Source organism: Rhinoderma darwinii, chromosome 4 (genome assembly GCF_050947455.1).
Source record: "Rhinoderma darwinii isolate aRhiDar2 chromosome 4, aRhiDar2.hap1, whole genome shotgun sequence".
NCBI lineage: Eukaryota > Metazoa > Chordata > Amphibia > Anura > Rhinodermatidae > Rhinoderma > Rhinoderma darwinii.
In genome coordinates this window covers 267798440-267825004 of record NC_134690.1, presented here as the reverse complement: position 1 = coordinate 267825004, position 26565 = coordinate 267798440, and the positions used below count along the sequence as shown (strand labels likewise).

The 26565-nt window shown below is 36.5% G+C and overlaps 1 protein-coding gene across 1 annotated transcript in view; it reads right to left on the bottom strand.

The window, feature by feature from the left end:
* IFNGR1 (interferon gamma receptor 1) overlaps nt 1-25885 on the bottom strand; it is an 87005-nt gene extending 61120 nt beyond the window's left edge. Inside the window, exon 1 of the mRNA XM_075862467.1 lies at nt 25488-25885. Coding sequence (XP_075718582.1) covers nt 25488-25590 — 103 coding nt within the window. The 5' untranslated portion in view covers nt 25591-25885. The remainder of the gene's footprint in view (nt 1-25487) is intronic.
* Nucleotides 25886-26565: the final 680 nt, after the last annotated feature.

Genomic DNA, 26565 nt, shown 5'->3' with positions numbered 1-26565 from the left:
ATAGTGTAATATACTGCTGCACATACATGAAGGGGATCTTTTTCTATAGCATAGTGTAATATACTGCTGCACATACACGAATAGGATCTTTTTCTATAGCATAGTGTAATATAGTGCTGCACATACATGAACAGGATCTTTTTCTATAGCATAGTGTAATATACTGCTGCACATACACGAATAGGATCTTTTTCTATAGCATAGTGTAATATAGTGCTGCACATGCATGAAGGGGATCTCTTTCTATACCATAGTGTAATATACTGCTGCACATATATGAATGGGATCTTTTTCTATAGCATAGTGTAATATAGTGGTGCACATACATGAAGGGGATCTTTTTCTATAGCATAGTGTAATATAGTGCTGTACATACATGAAGGGGATCTCTTTCTATACCATAGTGTAATATACTGCTGCACATACATGAATGGGATCATTTTCTATAGCATAGTGTAATATACTGCTGCACATACATGAAGGGGATCTTTTTCTATAGCATAGTGTAAAATACTGCTGCACATACATGAAGGGGATCTTTTTCTATAGCATAGTGTAATATACTGCTGCACATACATGAATGGGATCTTTTTCTATAGCATAGTGTAATATAGTGCTGCACATACATGAACAGGATCTTTTTCTATAGCATAGTGTAATATACTGCTGCACATACACGAATAGGATCTTTTTCTATAGCATAGTGTAATATAGTGGTGCACATACATGAAGGGGATCTCTTTCTATACCATAGTGTAATATACTGCTGCACATACATGAAGGGGATCTTTTTCTATAGCATAGTGTAATATACTGCTGCACATGCATGAAGGGGATCTCTTTCTATACCATAGTGTAATATAGTGCTGTACATACATGAAGGGGATCTCTTTCTATACCATAGTGTAATATACTGCTGCACATATATGAATGGGATCTTTTTCTATAGCATAGTGTAATATACTGCTGTACATACATGAAGGGGATCTCTTTCTATACCATAGTGTAATATACTGCTGCACATACATGAAGGGGATCTTTTTCTATAGCATAGTGTAATATACTGCTGCACATACATGAAGGGGATCTTTTTCTATAGCATAGTGTAATATACTGCTGCACATACATGAAGGGGATCTTTTTCTATACCATAGTGTAATATACTGCTGCACATACATGAATGGGATCTTTTTCTATAGAATAGTGTAATATACTGCTGCACATACATGAATGGGATCTCTTTCTATACCATAGTGTAATATACTGCTGCACATACATGAAGGGGGTGTTTTTCTATAGCATAGTGTAATATAGTGGTGCACATACATGAAGGGGATCTTTTTCTATAGCATAGTGTAATATAGTGGTGCACATACACAAATAGGATCTTTTTCTATAGCATAGTGTAATATACTGCTGCACATACATGAATGGGATCTTTTTCTATAGCATAGTGTAATATACCGCTGCACATACATGAAGGGGATCTTTTTCTATAGCATAGTGTAATATAGTGGTGCACATACATGAAGGGGATCTCTTTCTATACCATAGTGTAATATACTGCTGCACATACATGAAGGGGATCTTTTTCTATACCATAGTGTAATATACTGCTGCACATACATGAAGGGGATCTTTTTCTATACCATAGTGTAATATACTGCTGCACATACATGAATGGGATCTTTTTCTATAGCATAGTGTAATATACTGCTGCACATGCATGAAGGGGATATTTTTCTATAGCATAGTGTAATATAGTGGTGCACATACATGAATGGGATCTTTTTCTATAGCATAGTGTAATATACTGCTGCACATACATGAATGGGATCTTTTTCTATAGCATAGTGTAATATACTGCTGCACATACATGAATGGGATCTTTTTCTATAGCATAGTGTAATATACTGCTGCACATACATGAAGGGGGTCTTTTTCTATACCATAGTGTAATATACTGCTGCACATACACGAATAGAATCTTTTTCTATAGCATAGTGTAATATACTGCTGCACATACATGAATGGGATCTTTTTCTATAGCATAGTGTAATATAGTGGTGCACATACATGAAGGGGATCTTTTTCTATAGCATAGTGTAATATACTGCTGCACATGCATGAAGGGGATCTTTTTCTATAGCATAGTGTAATATACTGCTGCACATACATGAAGGGGATCTTTTTCTATAGCATAGTGTAATATACTGCTGCACATACATGAATGGGATCTTTTTCTATAGCATAGTGTAATATACCGCTGCACATACATGAAGGGGATCTTTTTCTATAGCATAGTGTAATATAGTGGTGCACATACATGAAGGGGATCTCTTTCTATACCATAGTGTAATATACTGCTGCACATACATGAAGGGGATCTTTTTCTATACCATAGTGTAATATACTGCTGCACATGCATGAAGGGGATCTTTTTCTATAGAATAGTGTAATATACTGCTGCACATACATGAAGGGGGTCTTTTTCTATAGAATAGTGTAATATACTGCTGCACATACATGAAGGGGATCTCTTTCTATACCATAGTGTAATATACTGCTGCACATACATGAATGGGATCTTTTTCTATAGCATAGTGTAATATAGTGCTGCACATGCATGAAGGGGATCTCTTTCTATACCATAGTGTAATATACTGCTGCACATACATGAATGGGATCTTTTTCTATAGCATAGTGTAATATACTGCTGTACATACATGAAGGGGATCTCTTTCTATACCATAGTGTAATATACTGCTGCACATACATGAAGGGGATCTTTTTCTATAGCATAGTGTAATATACTGCTGCACATACATGAAGGGGATCTTTTTCTATAGCATAGTGTAATATACTGCTGCACATACATGAAGGGGATCTTTTTCTATACCATAGTGTAATATACTGCTGCACATACATGAATGGGATCTTTTTCTATAGAATAGTGTAATATACTGCTGCACATACATGAATGGGATCTCTTTCTATACCATAGTGTAATATACTGCTGCACATACATGAAGGGGATCTTTTTCTATAGCATAGTGTATTAAACTGCTGCACATACATGAAGGGGGTGTTTTTCTATAGCATAGTGTAATATAGTGGTGCACATACATGAAGGGGATCTTTTTCTATAGCATAGTGTAATATAGTGGTGCACATACACAAATAGGATCTTTTTCTATAGCATAGTGTAATATACTGCTGCACATACATGAATGGGATCTTTTTCTATAGCATAGTGTAATATACCGCTGCACATACATGAAGGGGATCTTTTTCTATAGCATAGTGTAATATAGTGGTGCACATACATGAAGGGGATCTCTTTCTATACCATAGTGTAATATACTGCTGCACATACATGAAGGGGATCTTTTTCTATACCATAGTGTAATATAGTGGTGCACATACATGAAGGGGATCTTTTTCTATACCATAGTGTAATATACTGCTGCACATACATGAATGGGATCTTTTTCTATAGCATAGTGTAATATACTGCTGCACATGCATGAAGGGGATCTTTTTCTATAGCATAGTGTAATATAGTGGTGCACATACATGAAGGGGATCTCTTTCTATACCATAGTGTAATATACTGCTGCACATACATGAATGAGATCTTTTTCTATAGCATAGTGTAATATACTGCTGCACATGCATGAAGGGGATCTTTTTCTATAGCATAGTGTAATATACCGCTGCACATACATGAAGGGGATCTTTTTCTATAGCATAGTGTAATATACTGCTGCACATACATGAAGGGGATCTTTTTCTATAGCATAGTGTAAAATACTGCTGCACATACATGAAGGGGATCTTTTTCTATAGCATAGTGTAATATACTGCTGCACATACATGAATGGGATCTTCTTCTATAGCATAGTGTAATATACTGCTGCACATACATGAAGGGGATCTTTTTCTATAGCCTAGTGTAATATACTGCTGCACATACACGAATAGGATCTTTTTCTATAGCATAGTGTAATATAGTGCTGCACATACATGAACAGGATCTTTTTCTATAGCATAGTGTAATATACTGCTGCACATACACGAATAGGATCTTTTTCTATAGCATAGTGTAATATAGTGCTGCACATGCATGAAGGGGATCTCTTTCTATACCATAGTGTAATATACTGCTGCACATATATGAATGGGATCTTTTTCTATAGCATAGTGTAATATAGTGGTGCACATACATGAAGGGGATCTTTTTCTATAGCATAGTGTAATATAGTGCTGTACATACATGAAGGGGATCTCTTTCTATACCATAGTGTAATATACTGCTGCACATACATGAATGGGATCATTTTCTATAGCATAGTGTAATATACCTCTGCACATACATGAAGGGGATCTTTTTCTATAGCATAGTGTAAAATACTGCTGCACATACATGAAGGGGATCTTTTTCTATAGCATAGTGTAATATACTGCTGCACATACATGAATGGGATCTTTTTCTATAGCATAGTGTAATATACTGCTGCACATACATGAAGGGGATCTTTTTCTATAGCATAGTGTAATATACTGCTGCACATGCATGAAGGGGATCTTTTTCTATAGCATAGTGTAATATACCGCTGCACATACATGAAGGGGATCTTTTTCTATAGCATAGTGTAATATACTGCTGCACATACATGAAGGGGATCTTTTTCTATAGCATAGTGTAAAATACTGCTGCACATACATGAAGGGGATCTTTTTCTATAGCATAGTGTAATATACTGCTGCACATACATGAATGGGATCTTCTTCTATAGCATAGTGTAATATACTGCTGCACATACATGAAGGGGATCTTTTTCTATAGCCTAGTGTAATATACTGCTGCACATACACGAATAGGATCTTTTTCTATAGCATAGTGTAATATAGTGCTGCACATACATGAACAGGATCTTTTTCTATAGCATAGTGTAATATACTGCTGCACATACACGAATAGGATCTTTTTCTATAGCATAGTGTAATATAGTGCTGCACATGCATGAAGGGGATCTCTTTCTATACCATAGTGTAATATACTGCTGCACATATATGAATGGGATCTTTTTCTATAGCATAGTGTAATATAGTGGTGCACATACATGAAGGGGATCTTTTTCTATAGCATAGTGTAATATAGTGCTGTACATACATGAAGGGGATCTCTTTCTATACCATAGTGTAATATACTGCTGCACATACATGAATGGGATCATTTTCTATAGCATAGTGTAATATACCTCTGCACATACATGAAGGGGATCTTTTTCTATAGCATAGTGTAAAATACTGCTGCACATACATGAAGGGGATCTTTTTCTATAGCATAGTGTAATATACTGCTGCACATACATGAATGGGATCTTTTTCTATAGCATAGTGTAATATACTGCTGCACATACATGAAGGGGATCTTTTTCTATAGCATAGTGTAATATACTGCTGCACATACACGAATAGGATCTTTTTCTATAGCATAGTGTAATATAGTGCTGCACATACATGAACAGGATCTTTTTCTATAGCATAGTGTAATATACTGCTGCACATACACGAATAGGATCTTTTTCTATAGCATAGTGTAATATAGTGGTGCACATACATGAAGGGGATCTCTTTCTATACCATAGTGTAATATACTGCTGCACATACATGAAGGGGATCTTTTTCTATAGCATAGTGTAATATACTGCTGCACATGCATGAAGGGGATCTCTTTCTATACCATAGTGTAATATAGTGCTGTACATACATGAAGGGGATCTCTTTCTATACCATAGTGTAATATACTGCTGCACATATATGAATGGGATCTTTTTCTATAGCATAGTGTAATATAGTGGTGCACATACATGAAGGGGATCTTTTTCTATAGCATAGTGTAATATAGTGCTGTACATACATGAAGGGGATCTCTTTCTATACCATAGTGTAATATACTGCTGCACATACATGAAGGGGATCTTTTTCTATAGCATAGTGTAATATACTGCTGCACATACATGAAGGGGATCTTTTTCTATAGCATAGTGTAATATACTGCTGCACATACATGAAGGGGATCTTTTTCTATACCATAGTGTAATATACTGCTGCACATACATGAATGGGATCTTTTTCTATAGAATAGTGTAATATACTGCTGCACATACATGAATGGGATCTCTTTCTATACCATAGTGTAATATACTGCTGCACATACATGAAGGGGATCTTTTTCTATAGCATAGTGTATTAAACTGCTGCACATACATGAAGGGGGTGTTTTTCTATAGCATAGTGTAATATAGTGGTGCACATACATGAAGGGGATCTTTTTCTATAGCATAGTGTAATATACTGCTGCACATACATGAAGGGGGTCTTTTTCTATAGCATAGTGTAATATACTGCTGCACATACATGAATGGGATCTTTTTCTATAGCATAGTGTAATATACTGCTGCACATACACGAATAGGATCTTTTTCTATAGCATAGTGTAATATAGTGCTGCACATGCATGAAGGGGATCTCTTTCTATACCATAGTGTAATATACTGCTGCACATACATGAAGGGGGTCTTTTTCTATACCATAGTGTAATATACTGCTGCACATACATGAATGGGATCTTTTTCTATAGAATAGTGTAATATACTGCTGCACATACATGAATGGGATCTCTTTCTATACCATAGTGTAATATACTGCTGCACATACATGAAGGGGATCTTTTTCTATAGCATAGTGTAATATACTGCTGCACATGCATGAAGGGGATCTTTTTCTATACCATAGTGTAATATAGTGCTGCACATGCATGAAGGGGATCTCTTTCTATACCATAGTGTAATATACTGCTGCACATACATGAAGGGGGTCTTTTTCTATACCATAGTGTAATATACTGCTGCACATACATGAATGGGATCTTTTTCTATAGAATAGTGTAATATACTGCTGCACATACATGAATGGGATCTCTTTCTATACCATAGTGTAATATACTGCTGCACATACATGAAGGGGATCTTTTTGTATAGCATAGTGTAATATACTGCTGCACATGCATGAAGGGGATCTTTTTCTATACCATAGTGTAATATAGTGCTGCACATACATGAAGGGGATCTTTTTCTATAGCATAGTGTAATATACTGCTGCACATGCATGAAGGGGGTCTTTTTCTATACCATAGTGTATTAAACTGCTGCACATACATGAAGGGGGTGTTTTTCTATAGCATAGTGTAATATAGTGGTGCACATACATGAAGGGGATCTTTTTCTATAGCATAGTGTAATATAGTGGTGCACATACATGAAGGGGATCTTTTTCTATAGCATAGTGTAATATACTGCTGCACATACATGAATGGGATCTTTTTCTATAGCATAGTGTAATATACTGCTGCACATGCATGAAGGGGGTCTTTTTCTATACCATAGTGTATTAAACTGCTGCACATACATGAAGGGGGTGTTTTTCTATAGCATAGTGTAATATAGTGGTGCACATACATGAAGGGGATCTTTTTCTATAGCATAGTGTAATATAGTGGTGCACATACATGAAGGGGATCTTTTTCTATAGCATAGTGTAATATACTGCTGCACATACATGAATGGGATCTTTTTCTATAGCATAGTGTAATATACCGCTGCACATACATGAAGGGGATCTTTTTCTATAGCATAGTGTAATATACTGCTGCACATACATGAAGGGGATCTTTTTCTATAGCATAGTGTAAAATACTGCTGCACATACATGAAGGGGATCTTTTTCTATAGCATAGTGTAATATACTGCTGCACATACATGAATGGGATCTTTTTCTATAGCATAGTGTAATATACTGCTGCACATACACGAATAGGATCTTTTTCTATAGCATAGTGTAATATAGTGCTGCACATACATGAACAGGATCTTTTTCTATAGCATAGTGTAATATACTGCTGCACATACACGAATAGGATCTTTTTCTATAGCATAGTGTAATATAGTGCTGCACATGCATGAAGGGGATCTCTTTCTATACCATAGTGTAATATACTGCTGCACATATATGAATGGGATCTTTTTCTATAGCATAGTGTAATATAGTGGTGCACATACATGAAGGGGATCTTTTTCTATAGCATAGTGTAATATAGTGCTGTACATACATGAAGGGGATCTCTTTCTATACCATAGTGTAATATACTGCTGCACATACATGAATGGGATCATTTTCTATAGCATAGTGTAATATAGTGCTGCACATACATGAAGGGGATCTTTTTCTATAGCATAGTGTAAAATACTGCTGCACATACATGAAGGGGATCTTTTTCTATACCATAGTGTAATATACTGCTGCACATACATGAAGGGGATCTTTTTCTATAGCATAGTGTAATATACTGCTGCACATACATGAATGGGATCTTTTTCTATAGCATAGTGTAATATACTGCTGCACATACACGAATAGGTTTTTTTTCTATAGCATAGTGTAATATACTGCTGCACATACATGAATGGGATCTTTTTCTATAGCATAGTGTAATATACTGCTGCACATACATGAAGGGGATCTTTTTCTATAGCATAGTGTAATATACTGCTGCACATACATGAAGGGGATCTTTTTCTATAGCATAGTGTAATATACTGCTGCACATACATGAAGGGGATCTTTTTCTTTACCATAGTGTAATATACTGCTGCACATACATGAAGGGGATCTTTTTCTATACCATAGTGTAATATACTGCTGCACATACATGAAGGGGATCTTTTTCTATAGCATAGTGTAATATACTGCTGCACATACATGAATGGGATCTTTTTCTATAGAATAGTGTAATATACTGCTGCACATACATGAATGGGATCTCTTTCTATACCATAGTGTAATATACTGCTGCACATACATGAAGGGGATCTTTTTCTATAGCATAGTGTAATATACTGCTGCACATACATGAATGGGATCTTTTTCTATAGAATAGTGTAATATACTGCTGCACATACATGAATGGGATCTCTTTCTATACCATAGTGTAATATACTGCTGCACATACATGAAGGGGATCTTTTTCTATAGCATAGTGTATTAAACTGCTGCACATACATGAAGGGGGTGTTTTTCTATAGCATAGTGTAATATAGTGGTGCACATACATGAAGGGGATCTTTTTCTATAGCATAGTGTAATATAGTGGTGCACATACATGAAGGGGGTCTTTTTCTATAGAATAGTGTAATATACTGCTGCACATACATGAAGGGGATATTTTTCTATAGCATAGTGTAATATACTGCTGCACATACATGAAGGGGATATTTTTCTATAGCATAGTGTAATATACTGCTGCACATACATGAAGGGGATCTTTTTCTATAGCATAGTGTAATATAGTGGTGCACATACATGAAGATCTTTTTCTATAGCATAGTGTAATATACTGCTGCACATACATGAATGGGATCTTTTTCTATAGCATAGTGTAATATACTGCTGCACATACATGAATGGGATCTTTTTCTATAGCATAGTGTAATATAGTGCTGCACATACATGAATGGGATCTTTTTCTATAGCATAGTGTAATATACTGCTGCACATACATGAATGGGATCTTTTTCTATAGCATAGTGTAATATACTGCTGCACATACATGAATGGGATCTTTTTCTATAGCATAGTGTAATATACTGCTGCACATACATGAAGGGGATCTTTTTCTATAGCATAGTGTAATATACTGCTGCACATGCATGAAGGGGGTCTTTTTCTATAGCATAGTGTAATATACTGCTGCACATACATGAAGGGGATCTTTTTCTATAGCATAGTGTAATATACTGCTGCACATACATGAATGGGATCTTTTTCTATAGCATAGTGTAATATACTGCTGCACATACACGAATAGGATCTTTTTCTATAGCATAGTTTAATATACTGCTGCACATATATGAATGGGATCTTTTTCTATAGCATAGTGTAATATACCGCTGCACATACATGAAGGGGATCTTTTTCTATAGCATAGTGTAATATAGTGGTGCACATACATGAAGGGGATCTCTTTCTATAGCATAGTGTAATATACTGCTGCACATACATGAAGGGGATCTTTTTCTATAGCATAGTGTAATATACTGCTGCACATACATGAAGGGGGTATTTTTCTATAGAATAGTGTAATATACTGCTGCACATACATGAAGGGGATCTCTTTCTATACCATAGTGTAATATACTGCTGCACATACATGAAGGGGATCTTTTTTTTTTTTTTTTTTACGTAGCGTGTGAATGAGATTTGTTCACTCTGCTGCTGCTGTATTACTCTGCGGATTTCCCGAAATTAAATCCGTTGCGGAAAATCCGTAGTATTTGTAAACATATCCTTAAAGTGACATAAAAATAATTGTTAACGTGCATGGATGCACTGCTGACAAACAGGAATCTGAATTTGTTACTGACTGTAACTCAGGACCTCAAAAGAGACGCGGAGATATTGACGAATTTACTGTCGGGTGTCCTAGCCCTTTTACTGCCCATAATATTGCATGTACATATCTTTCTATACCAAGGTGTAATATACTGCTGCTCATACATGAATGGGATCTTTTTCTATAGCATAGTGTAATATACTGCTGCACATGCATGAAGGGGGTCTTTTTCTATAGAATAGTGTAATATACTGCTGCACATACATGAAGGGGATCTTTTTCTATAGAATAGTGTAATATACTGCTGCACATACATGAAGGGGATCTTTTTCTATACCATAGTGTAATATACTGCTGCACATACATGAATGGGATCTTTTTCTATAGCATAGTGTAATATACTGCTGCATATACATGAAGGGGGTCTTTTTCTATAGAATAGTGTAATATACTGCTGCACATACATGAAGGGGATCTCTTTCTATACCATAGTGTAATATACTGCTGCACATACATGAAGGGGATCTTTTTCTATAGCATAGTGTAATATACTGCTGCACATACATGAATGGGATCTTTTTCTATAGCATAGTGTAATATACTGCTGCACATACATGAATGGGATCTTTTTCTATAGCATAGTGTAATATACTGCTGCACATACATGAATGGGATCTTTTTCTATAGCATAGTGTAATATACTGCTGCACATACATGAATGGGATCTTTTTCTATAGCATAGTGTAATATACTGCTGCACATACATGAATGGGATCTTTTTCTATAGCATAGTGTAATATACTGCTGCACATACATGAATGGGATATTTTTCTATAGCATAGTGTAATATACTGCTGCACATACATGAATGGGATCTTTTTCTATAGCATAGTGTAATATAGTGGTGCACATACATGAAGGGGATCTTTTTCTATAGCATAGTGTAATATACTGCTGCACATGCATGAAGGGGGTCTTTTTCTATAGCATAGTGTAATATACTGCTGCACATACATGAAGGGGATCTTTTTCTATAGCATAGTGTAATATACTGCTGCACATACATGAATGGGATCTTTTTCTATAGCATAGTGTAATATACTGCTGCACATACACGAATAGGATCTTTTTCTATAGCATAGTGTAATATACTGCTGCACATACATGAATGGGATCTTTTTCTATAGCATAGTGTAGTATACCGCTGCACATACATGAAGGGGATCTTTTTCTATAGCATAGTGTAATATAGTGGTGCACATACATGAAGGGGATCTCTTTCTATACCATAGTGTAATATACTGCTGCACATACATGAAGGGGATCTTTTTCTATACCATAGTGTAATATACTGCTGCACATGCATGAAGGGGATCTTTTTCTATAGAATAGTGTAATATACTGCTGCACATACATGAAGGGGGTCTTTTTCTATAGAATAGTGTAATATACTGCTGCACATACATGAAGGGGATCTCTTTCTATACCATAGTGTAATATAGTGCTGCACATACATGAAGGGGATCTTTTTCTATAGAATAGTGTAATATACTGCTGCACATACATGAATGGGATCTTTTTCTATAGCATAGTGTAATATAGTGGTGCACATACATGAAGATCTTTTTCTATAGCATAGTGTAATATACTGCTGCACATACATGAACAGGATCTTTTTCTATAGCATAGTGTAATATACTGCTGCACATACATGAAGGGGATCTTTTTCTATAGCATAGTGTAATATACTGCTGCACATGCATGAAGGGGGTCTTTTTCTATAGCATAGTGTAATATACTGCTGCACATACATGAAGGGGATCTTTTTCTATAGCATAGTGTAATATACTGCTGCACATACATGAATGGGATCTTTTTCTATAGCATAGTGTAATATACTGCTGCACATACACGAATAGGTTTTTTTTCTATAGCATAGTGTAATATACTGCTGCACATACATGAATGGGATCTTTTTCTATAGCATAGTGTAATATACCGCTGCACATACATGAAGGGGATCTTTTTCTATAGCATAGTGTAATATAGTGGTGCACATACATGAAGGGGATCTCTTTCTATACCATAGTGTAATATACTGCTGCACATACATGAAGGGGATCTTTTTCTATACCATAGTGTAATATACTGCTGCACATGCATGAAGGGGATCTTTTTCTATAGAATAGTGTAATATACTGCTGCACATACATGAAGGGGGTCTTTTTCTATAGAATAGTGTAATATACTGCTGCACATACATGAAGGGGATCTCTTTCTATACCATAGTGTAATATAGTGCTGCACATACATGAAGGGGATCTTTTTCTATAGAATAGTGTAATATACTGCTGCACATACATGAATGGGATCTTTTTCTATAGCATAGTGTAATATAGTGGTGCACATACATGAAGATCTTTTTCTATAGCATAGTGTAATATACTGCTGCACATACATGAATAGGATCTTTTTCTATAGCATAGTGTAATATACTGCTGCACATACATGAAGGGGATCTTTTTCTATAGCATAGTGTAATATACTGCTGCACATACATGAATGGGATCTTTTTCTATAGCATAGTGTAATATACTGCTGCACATACATGAATGGGATCTTTTTCTATAGCATAGTGTAATATACTGCTGCACATACATGAATGGGATCTTTTTCTATAGCATAGTGTAATATACTGCTGCACATACATGAAGGGGGTATTTTTCTATACCATAGTGTAATATACTGCTGCACATACACGAATAGGATCTTTTTCTATAGCATAGTGTAATATACTGCTGCACATACATGAATGGGATCTTTTTCTATAGCATAGTGTAATATAGTGGTGCACATACATGAAGGGGATCTTTTTCTATAGCATAGTGTAATATACTGCTGCATATGCATGAAGGGGATCTTTTTCTATAGCATAGTGTAATATACTGCTGCACATACATGAAGGGGATCTTTTTCTATAGCATAGTGTAATATACTGCTGCACATACATGAAGGGGATCTTTTTCTATAGCATAGTGTAATATACTGCTGCACATACATGAATGGGATCTTTTTCTATAGCATAGTGTAATATACTGCTGCACATACACAAATAGGATCTTTTTCTATAGCATAGTGTAATATACTGCTGCACATACATGAATGGGATCTTTTTCTATTGCATAGTGTAATATACCGCTGCACATACATGAAGGGGATCTTTTTCTATAGCATAGTGTAATATAGTGGTGCACATACATGAAGGGGATCTCTTTCTATACCATAGTGTAATATACTGCTGCACATACATGAAGGGGATCTTTTTCTATACCATAGTGTAATATACTGCTGCACATATATGAATGGGATCTTTTTCTATAGCATAGTGTAATATACTGCTGCACATGCATGAAGGGGATCTTTTTCTATAGCATAGTGTAATATAGTGGTGCACATACATGAAGGGGATCTCTTTCTATACCATAGTGTAATATACTGCTGCACATACATGAAGGGGATCTTTTTCTATAGCATAGTGTAATATACTGCTGCACATACATGAATGGGATCTTTTTCTATAGCATAGTGTAATATACTGCTGCACATACATGAATGGGATCTTTTTCTATAGCATAGTGTAATATACTGCTGCACATGCATGAAGGGGATCTTTTTCTATAGCATAGTGTAATATAGTGGTGCACATACATGAAGGGGATCTCTTTCTATACCATAGTGTAATATACTGCTGCACATACATGAAGGGGATCTTTTTCTATATCATAGTGTAATATACTGCTGCACATACATGAATGGGATCTTTTTCTATAGCATAGTGTAATATACTGCTGCACATGCATGAAGGGGATCTTTTTCTATAGCATAGTGTAATATACCGCTGCACATACATGAAGGGGATCTTTTTCTATAGCATAGTGTAATATACTGCTGCACATACATGAAGAGGATCTTTTTCTATAGCATAGTGTAAAATACTGCTGCACATACATGAAGGGGATCTTTTTCTATAGCATAGTGTAATATACTGCTGCACATACATGAATGGGATCTTTTTCTATAGCATAGTGTAATATACTGCTGCACATACATGAAGGGGATCTTTTTCTATAGCATAGTGTAATATACTGCTGCACATACACGAATAGGATCTTTTTCTATAGCATAGTGTAATATAGTGCTGCACATACATGAACAGGATCTTTTTCTATAGCATAGTGTAATATACTGCTGCACATACACGAATAGGATCTTTTTCTATAGCATAGTGTAATATAGTGCTGCACATGCATGAAGGGGATCTCTTTCTATACCATAGTGTAATATACTGCTGCACATACATGAATGGGATCTTTTTCTATAGCATAGTGTAATATACTGCTGTACATACATGAAGGGGATCTCTTTCTATACCATAGTGTAATATACTGCTGCACATACATGAAGGGGATCTTTTTCTATAGCATAGTGTAATATACTGCTGCACATACATGAAGGGGATCTTTTTCTATAGCATAGTGTAATATACTGCTGCACATACATGAAGGGGATCTTTTTCTATACCATAGTGTAATATACTGCTGCACATACATGAATGGGATCTTTTTCTATAGAATAGTGTAATATACTGCTGCACATACATGAATGGGATCTCTTTCTATACCATAGTGTAATATACTGCTGCACATACATGAAGGGGATCTTTTTCTATAGCATAGTGTATTAAACTGCTGCACATACATGAAGGGGGTGTTTTTCTATATCATAGTGTAATATAGTGGTGCACATACATGAAGGGGATCTTTTTCTATAGCATAGTGTAATATAGTGGTGCACATACACAAATAGGATCTTTTTCTATAGCATAGTGTAATATACTGCTGCACATACATGAATGGGATCTTTTTCTATAGCATAGTGTAATATACCGCTGCACATACATGAAGGGGATCTTTTTCTATAGCATAGTGTAATATAGTGGTGCACATACATGAAGTGGATCTCTTTCTATACCATAGTGTAATATACTGCTGCACATACATGAAGGGGATCTTTTTCTATACCATAGTGTAATATACTGCTGCACATACATGAAGGGGATCTTTTTCTATACCATAGTGTAATATACTGCTGCACATACATGAATGGGATCTTTTTCTATAGCATAGTGTAATATACTGCTGCACATGCATGAAGGGGATCTTTTTCTATAGCATAGTGTAATATAGTGGTGCACATACATGAAGGGGATCTCTTTCTATACCATAGTGTAATATACTGCTGCACATACATGAATGAGATCTTTTTCTATAGCATAGTGTAATATACTGCTGCACATGCATGAAGGGGATCTTTTTCTATAGCATAGTGTAATATACCGCTGCACATACATGAAGGGGATCTTTTTCTATAGCATAGTGTAATATACTGCTGCACATACATGAAGGGGATCTTTTTCTATAGCATAGTGTAAAATACTGCTGCACATACATGAAGGGGATCTTTTTCTATAGCATAGTGTAATATACTGCTGCACATACATGAATGGGATCTTTTTCTATAGCATAGTGTAATATACTGCTGCACATACATGAAGGGGATCTTTTTCTATAGCATAGTGTAATATACTGCTGCACATACACGAATAGGATCTTTTTCTATAGCATAGTGTAATATAGTGCTGCACATGCATGAAGGGGATCTCTTTCTATACCATAGTGTAATATACTGCTGCACATATATGAATGGGATCTTTTTCTATAGCATAGTGTAATATAGTGGTGCACATACATGAAGGGGATCTTTTTCTATAGCATAGTGTAATATAGTGCTGTACATACATGAAGGGGATCTCTTTCTATACCATAGTGTAATATACTGCTGCACATACATGAATGGGATCATTTTCTATAGCATAGTGTAATATACTGCTGCACATACATGAAGGGGATCTTTTTCTATAGCATAGTGTAAAATACTGCTGCACATACATGAAGGGGATCTTTTTCTATAGCATAGTGTAATATACTGCTGCACATACATGAATGGGATCTTTTTCTATAGCATAGTGTAATATAGTGCTGCACATACATGAACAGGATCTTTTTCTATAGCATAGTGTAATATACTGCTGCACATACACGAATAGGATCTTTTTCTATAGCATAGTGTAATATAGTGGTGCACATACATGAAGGGGATCTCTTTCTATACCATAGTGTAATATACTGCTGCACATACATGAAGGGGATCTTTTTCTATAGCATAGTGTAATATACTGCTGCACATGCATGAAGGGGATCTCTTTCTATACCATAGTGTAATATAGTGCTGTACATACATGAAGGGGATCTCTTTCTATACCATAGTGTAATATACTGCTGCACATATATGAATGGGATCTTTTTCTATAGCATAGTGTAATATACTGCTGTACATACATGAAGGGGATCTCTTTCTATACCATAGTGTAATATACTGCTGCACATACATGAAGGGGATCTTTTTCTATAGCATAGTGTAATATACTGCTGCACATACATGAAGGGGATCTTTTTCTATAGCATAGTGTAATATACTGCTGCACATACATGAAGGGGATCTTTTTCTATACCATAGTGTAATATACTGCTGCACATACATGAATGGGATCTTTTTCTATAGAATAGTGTAATATACTGCTGCACATACATGAATGGGATCTCTTTCTATACCATAGTGTAATATACTGCTGCACATACATGAAGGGGGTGTTTTTCTATAGCATAGTGTAATATAGTGGTGCACATACATGAAGGGGATCTTTTTCTATAGCATAGTGTAATATAGTGGTGCACATACACAAATAGGATCTTTTTCTATAGCATAGTGTAATATACTGCTGCACATACATGAATGGGATCTTTTTCTATAGCATAGTGTAATATACCGCTGCACATACATGAAGGGGATCTTTTTCTATAGCATAGTGTAATATAGTGGTGCACATACATGAAGGGGATCTCTTTCTATACCATAGTGTAATATACTGCTGCACATACATGAAGGGGATCTTTTTCTATACCATAGTGTAATATACTGCTGCACATACATGAAGGGGATCTTTTTCTATACCATAGTGTAATATACTGCTGCACATACATGAATGGGATCTTTTTCTATAGCATAGTGTAATATACTGCTGCACATGCATGAAGGGGATATTTTTCTATAGCATAGTGTAATATAGTGGTGCACATACATGAATGGGATCTTTTTCTATAGCATAGTGTAATATACTGCTGCACATACATGAATGGGATCTTTTTCTATAGCATAGTGTAATATACTGCTGCACATACATGAATGGGATCTTTTTCTATAGCATAGTGTAATATACTGCTGCACATACATGAAGGGGGTCTTTTTCTATACCATAGTGTAATATACTGCTGCACATACACGAATAGAATCTTTTTCTATAGCATAGTGTAATATACTGCTGCACATACATGAATGGGATCTTTTTCTATAGCATAGTGTAATATAGTGGTGCACATACATGAAGGGGATCTTTTTCTATAGCATAGTGTAATATACTGCTGCACATGCATGAAGGGGATCTTTTTCTATAGCATAGTGTAATATACTGCTGCACATACATGAAGGGGATCTTTTTCTATAGCATAGTGTAATATACTGCTGCACATACATGAATGGGATCTTTTTCTATAGCATAGTGTAATATACCGCTGCACATACATGAAGGGGATCTTTTTCTATAGCATAGTGTAATATAGTGGTGCACATACATGAAGGGGATCTCTTTCTATACCATAGTGTAATATACTGCTGCACATACATGAAGGGGATCTTTTTCTATACCATAGTGTAATATACTGCTGCACATGCATGAAGGGGATCTTTTTCTATAGAATAGTGTAATATACTGCTGCACATACATGAAGGGGGTCTTTTTCTATAGAATAGTGTAATATACTGCTGCACATACATGAAGGGGATCTCTTTCTATACCATAGTGTAATATACTGCTGCACATACATGAATGGGATCTTTTTCTATAGCATAGTGTAATATAGTGCTGCACATGCATGAAGGGGATCTCTTTCTATACCATAGTGTAATATACTGCTGCACATACATGAATGGGATCTTTTTCTATAGCATAGTGTAATATACTGCTGTACATACATGAAGGGGATCTCTTTCTATACCATAGTGTAATATACTGCTGCACATACATGAAGGGGATCTTTTTCTATAGCATAGTGTAATATACTGCTGCACATACATGAAGGGGATCTTTTTCTATAGCATAGTGTAATATACTGCTGCACATACATGAAGGGGATCTTTTTCTATACCATAGTGTAATATACTGCTGCACATACATGAATGGGATCTTTTTCTATAGAATAGTGTAATATACTGCTGCACATACATGAATGGGATCTCTTTCTATACCATAGTGTAATATACTGCTGCACATACATGAAGGGGATCTTTTTCTATAGCATAGTGTATTAAACTGCTGCACATACATGAAGGGGGTGTTTTTCTATAGCATAGTGTAATATAGTGGTGCACATACATGAAGGGGATCTTTTTCTATAGCATAGTGTAATATAGTGGTGCACATACACAAATAGGATCTTTTTCTATAGCATAGTGTAATATACTGCTGCACATACATGAATGGGATCTTTTTCTATAGCATAGTGTAATATACCGCTGCACATACATGAAGGGGATCTTTTTCTATAGCATAGTGTAATATAGTGGTGCACATACATGAAGGGGATCTCTTTCTATACCATAGTGTAATATACTGCTGCACATACATGAAGGGGATCTTTTTCTATACCATAGTGTAATATACTGCTGCACATACATGAAGGGGATCTTTTTCTATACCATAGTGTAATATACTGCTGCACATACATGAATGGGATCTTTTTCTATAGCATAGTGTAATATACTGCTGCACATGCATGAAGGGGATCTTTTTCTATAGCATAGTGTAATATACCGCTGCACATACATGAAGGGGATCTTTTTCTATAGCATAGTGTAATATACTGCTGCACATACATGAAGGGGATCTTTTTCTATAGCATAGTGTAAAATACTGCTGCACATACATGAAGGGGATCTTTTTCTATAGCATAGTGTAATATACTGCTGCACATACATGAATGGGATCTTCTTCTATAGCATAGTGTAATATACTGCTGCACATACATGAAGGGGATCTTTTTCTATAGCATAGTGTAATATACTGCTGCACATACACGAATAGGATCTTTTTCTATAGCATAGTGTAATATAGTGCTGCACATACATGAACAGGATCTTTTTCTATAGCATAGTGTAATATACTGCTGCACATACACGAATAGGATCTTTTTCTATAGCATAGTGTAATATAGTGCTGCACATGCATGAAGGGGATCTCTTTCTATACCATAGTGTAATATACTGCTGCACATATATGAATGGGATCTTTTTCTATAGCATAGTGTAATATAGTGGTGCACATACATGAAGGGGATCTTTTTCTATAGCATAGTGTAATATAGTGCTGTACATACATGAAGGGGATCTCTTTCTATACCATAGTGTAATATACTGCTGCACATACATGAATGGGATCATTTTCTATAGCATAGTGTAATATACCTCTGCACATACATGAAGGGGATCTTTTTCTATAGCATAGTGTAAAATACTGCTGCACATACATGAAGGGGATCTTTTTCTATAGCATAGTGTAATATACTGCTGCACATACATGAATGGGATCTTTTTCTATAGCATAGTGTAATATACTGCTGCACATACATGAAGGGGATCTTTTTCTATAGCATAGTGTAATATACTGCTGCACATACACGAATAGGATCTTTTTCTATAGCATAGTGTAATATAGTGCTGCACATACATGAACAGGATCTTTTTCTATAGCATAGTGTAATATACTGCTGCACATACACGAATAGGATCTTTTTCTATAGCATAGTGTAATATAGTGGTGCACATACATGAAGGGGATCTCTTTCTATACCATAGTGTAATATACTGCTGCACATACATGAAGGGGATCTTTTTCTATAGCATAGTGTAATATACTGCTGCACATGCATGAAGGGGATCTCTTTCTATACCATAGTGTAATATAGTGCTGTACATACATGAAGGGGATCTCTTTCTATACCATAGTGTAATATACTGCTGCACATATATGAATGGGATCTTTTTCTATAGCATAGTGTAATATAGTGGTGCACATACATGAAGGGGATCTTTTTCTATAGCATAGTGTAATATAGTGCTGTACATACATGAAGGGGATCTCTTTCTATACCATAGTGTAATATACTGCTGCACATACATGAAGGGGATCTTTTTCTATAGCATAGTGTAATATACTGCTGCACATACATGAAGGGGATCTTTTTCTATAGCATAGTGTAATATACTGCTGCACATACATGAAGGGGATCTTTTTCTATACCATAGTGTAATATACTGCTGCACATACATGAATGGGATCTTTTTCTATAGAATAGTGTAATATACTGCTGCACATACATGAATGGGATCTCTTTCTATACCATAGTGTAATATACTGCTGCACATACATGAAGGGGATCTTTTTCTATAGCATAGTGTATTAAACTGCTGCACATACATGAAGGGGGTGTTTTTCTATAGCATAGTGTAATATAGTGGTGCACATACATGAAGGGGATCTTTTTCTATAGCATAGTGTAATATACTGCTGCACATACATGAAGGGGGTCTTTTTCTATAGCATAGTGTAATATACTGCTGCACATACATGAATGGGATCTTTTTCTATAGCATAGTGTAATATACTGCTGCACATACACGAATAGGATCTTTTTCTATAGCATAGTGTAATATAGTGCTGCACATGCATGAAGGGGATCTCTTTCTATACCATAGTGTAATATACTGCTGCACATACATGAAGGGGGTCTTTTTCTATACCATAGTGTAATATACTGCTGCACATACATGAATGGGATCTTTTTCTATAGAATAGTGTAATATACTGCTGCACATACATGAATGGGATCTCTTTCTATACCATAGTGTAATATACTGCTGCACATACATGAAGGGGATCTTTTTCTATAGCATAGTGTAATATACTGCTGCACATGCATGAAGGGGATCTTTTTCTATACCATAGTGTAATATAGTGCTGCACATGCATGAAGGGGATCTCTTTCTATACCATAGTGTAATATACTGCTGCACATACATGAAGGGGGTCTTTTTCTATACCATAGTGTAATATACTGCTGCACATACATGAATGGGATCTTTTTCTATAGAATAGTGTAATATACTGCTGCACATACATGAATGGGATCTCTTTCTATACCATAGTGTAATATACTGCTGCACATACATGAAGGGGATCTTTTTGTATAGCATAGTGTAATATACTGCTGCACATGCATGAAGGGGATCTTTTTCTATACCATAGTGTAATATAGTGCTGCACATACATGAAGGGGATCTTTTTCTATAGCATAGTGTAATATACTGCTGCACATGCATGAAGGGGGTCTTTTTCTATACCATAGTGTATTAAACTGCTGCACATACATGAAGGGGGTGTTTTTCTATAGCATAGTGTAATATAGTGGTGCACATACATGAAGGGGATCTTTTTCTATAGCATAGTGTAATATAGTGGTGCACATACATGAAGGGGATCTTTTTCTATAGCATAGTGTAATATACTGCTGCACATACATGAATGGGATCTTTTTCTATAGCATAGTGTAATATACCGCTGCACATACATGAAGGGGATCTTTTTCTATAGCATAGTGTAATATACTGCTGCACATACATGAAGGGGATCTTTTTCTATAGCATAGTGTAAAATACTGCTGCACATACATGAAGGGGATCTTTTTCTATAGCATAGTGTAATATACTGCTGCACATACATGAATGGGATCTTTTTCTATAGCATAGTGTAATATACTGCTGCACATACACGAATAGGATCTTTTTCTATAGCATAGTGTAATATAGTGCTGCACATACATGAACAGGATCTTTTTCTATAGCATAGTGTAATATACTGCTGCACATACACGAATAGGATCTTTTTCTATAGCATAGTGTAATATAGTGCTGCACATGCATGAAGGGGATCTCTTTCTATACCATAGTGTAATATACTGCTGCACATATATGAATGGGATCTTTTTCTATAGCATAGTGTAATATAGTGGTGCACATACATGAAGGGGATCTTTTTCTATAGCATAGTGTAATATAGTGCTGTACATACATGAAGGGGATCTCTTTCTATACCATAGTGTAATATACTGCTGCACATACATGAATGGGATCATTTTCTATAGCATAGTGTAATATAGTGCTGCACATACATGAAGGGGATCTTTTTCTATAGCATAGTGTAAAATACTGCTGCACATACATGAAGGGGATCTTTTTCTATACCATAGTGTAATATACTGCTGCACATACATGAAGGGGATCTTTTTCTATAGCATAGTGTAATATACTGCTGCACATACATGAATGGGATCTTTTTCTATAGCATAGTGTAATATACTGCTGCACATACACGAATAGGTTTTTTTTCTATAGCATAGTGTAATATACTGCTGCACATACATGAATGGGATCTTTTTCTATAGCATAGTGTAATATACTGCTGCACATACATGAAGGGGATCTTTTTCTATAGCATAGTGTAATATACTGCTGCACATACATGAAGGGGATCTTTTTCTATAGCATAGTGTAATATACTGCTGCACATACATGAAGGGGATCTTTTTCTTTACCATAGTGTAATATACTGCTGCACATACATGAAGGGGATCTTTTTCTATACCATAGTGTAATATACTGCTGCACATACATGAAGGGGATCTTTTTCTATAGCATAGTGTAATATACTGCTGCACATACATGAATGGGATCTTTTTCTATAGAATAGTGTAATATACTGCTGCACATACATGAATGGGATCTCTTTCTATACCATAGTGTAATATACTGCTGCACATACATGAAGGGGATCTTTTTCTATAGCATAGTGTAATATACTGCTGCACATACATGAATGGGATCTTTTTCTATAGAATAGTGTAATATACTGCTGCACATACATGAATGGGATCTCTTTCTATACCATAGTGTAATATACTGCTGCACATACATGAAGGGGATCTTTTTCTATAGCATAGTGTATTAAACTGCTGCACATACATGAAGGGGGTGTTTTTCTATAGCATAGTGTAATATAGTGGTGCACATACATGAAGGGGATCTTTTTCTATAGCATAGTGTAATATAGTGGTGCACATACATGAAGGGGGTCTTTTTCTATAGAATAGTGTAATATACTGCTGCACATACATGAAGGGGATATTTTTCTATAGCATAGTGTAATATACTGCTGCACATACATGAAGGGGATATTTTTCTATAGCATAGTGTAATATACTGCTGCACATACATGAAGGGGATCTTTTTCTATAGCATAGTGTAATATAGTGGTGCACATACATGAAGGGGGTCTTTTTCTATAGAATAGTGTAATATACTGCTGCACATACATGAAGGGGATATTTTTCTATAGCATAGTGTAATATACTGCTGCACATACATGAAGGGGATATTTTTCTATAGCATAGTGTAATATACTGCTGCACATACATGAAGGGGATATTTTTCTATAGCATAGTGTAATATAGTGGTGCACATACATGAAGGGGGTCTTTTTCTATAGAATAGTGTAATATACTGCTGCACATACATGAATGGGATCTTTTTCTATAGCATAGTGTAATATACTGCTGCACATACATGAAGGGGATATTTTTCTATAGCATAGTGTAATATACTGCTGCACATATATGAATGGGATCTTTTTCTATAGCATAGTGTAATATAGTGGTGCACATACATGAAGGGGGTCTTTTTCTATAGAATAGTGTAATATACTGCTGCACATACATGAAGGGGATATTTTTCTATAGCATAGTGTAATATAGTGGTGCACATACATGAAGGGGGTCTTTTTCTATAGAATAGTGTAATATACTGCTGCACATACATGAATGGGATCTTTTTCTATAGCATAGTGTAATATACTGCTGCACATACATGAATGGGATCTCTTTCTATACCATAGTGTAATATACTGCTGCACATACATGAAGGGGATCTTTTTCTATAGCATAGTGTATTAAACTGCTGCACATACATGAAGGGGGTGTTTTTCTATAGCATAGTGTAATATAGTGGTGCACATACATGAAGGGGATCTTTTTCTATAGCATAGTGTAATATAGTGGTGCACATACATGAAGGGGGTCTTTTTCTATAGAATAGTGTAATATACTGCTGCACATACATGAAGGGGATATTTTTCTATAGCATAGTGTAATATACTGCTGCACATACATGAAGGGGATATTTTTCTATAGCATAGTGTAATATACTGCTGCACATACATGAAGGGGATCTTTTTCTATAGCATAGTGTAATATAGTGGTGCACATACATGAAGGGGGTCTTTTTCTATAGAATAGTGTAATATACTGCTGCACATACATGAAGGGGATATTTTTCTATAGCATAGTGTAATATACTGCTGCACATACATGAAGGGGATATTTTTCTATAGCATAGTGTAATATACTGCTGCACATACATGAAGGGGATATTTTTCTATAGCATAGTGTAAAATAGTGGTGCACATAGATGCCATACAGTAATATATTGGTTGTTTGCTATAAACACGTCTGTTACAACACAAGGCAGCTGCCAGTTATGCGTGCCAGCACTCCGGCCTTGTGAATATGACGTATGTCTTTTGTAAGATACAGAAGGGTAAAAGACATAGACGTAGGCTTGAAGCCCGCTGAACAGTTACAGGAAAACTGGCAACATGTGCCTGCTGGGCAGCGCAGTCTGTTTAGATTACCTGTCATGGGTCCGCTCGTCGAGGTGGGCCTCTCACCAGCCGCAAGTACTGTGAGTGCAGCTAGCAGCAGGACAGGCAGGCTTCTCGTTAGAATAGTTTCCATGTCTGACAGCGGCACCGGCGCGGTTTTTTATGTTATGAACAACCCTGGAAATTGAGACTATGGAAATCCCCTCAACATGAGTATAGAGGTATGAAGCGGCGGCTGCTTCCAGGCACGTATTGTCCAGTACATGGAAGACACTCCCACATCCAGTAGTACAGCCTCACGTCAAGCACAGGTCCTTCCCAATAGCCTCCTCACAGCGCGGCCTGCTCCTGTGTGACATAGAACTGCTGCATAAGTTACATACCTCCCAACCGATCCCCGATTCAGCCGGACAGTCCCGGCTTTAGGGCGGTGTCCGGCTGTCCCTGGAGGTCGGGGGTATGTCCTGCTGTCAACTGTATCTGTGTCCTCAGGACGCAGATACAGTTGAACCCTATTCTGAAGCAGGGAACCGTCAACTTCCTGCTTTAGATTTAGTTCGGAGCAGAGGGAGCTCCTCTACTCGCTGAGGACTCCCCGGGCGAAGCGCTAAGGCTTTATTCACACGACAGGGTCCGAGTGACGGCTGATAAAAACTGACGTTTTGGACAGTTTTTCCCGGCCGTTTTGCATCCGTGCCGGGCCGTGTTAACGGCTGATTTTGACCCGTCTTGCATCCCTTTTTTTTCGTCCGTTTTAAAATCGGATGAATTTCATGTGTACATTTTTGCCACATACTTCCCTCTGTAGATAATGCCACACACTGCCCTCTAGATGCCCTCTAGATAACTGCCACATCCCCCCTGTAGGTGGTGCCACACAGCCCCCTGTAGGTTGTGCCACACAGCCCCATGTAGGTGGTGCCACACAGCCCCCTGTAGGTGGTGGCACACAGTCCCCTGTAGGTGGTGGCACACAGCCCCTGTAGGTAATGCCAGACAGCCCCCCCATAGGTAATGCAACACTACCCCCTGCAGGTTTTACACAGCACACCCCCCCCCCCCCTACCTGTCTGTAGATAGCGCCACCATTCCAGGAGAAGTCCCTGAC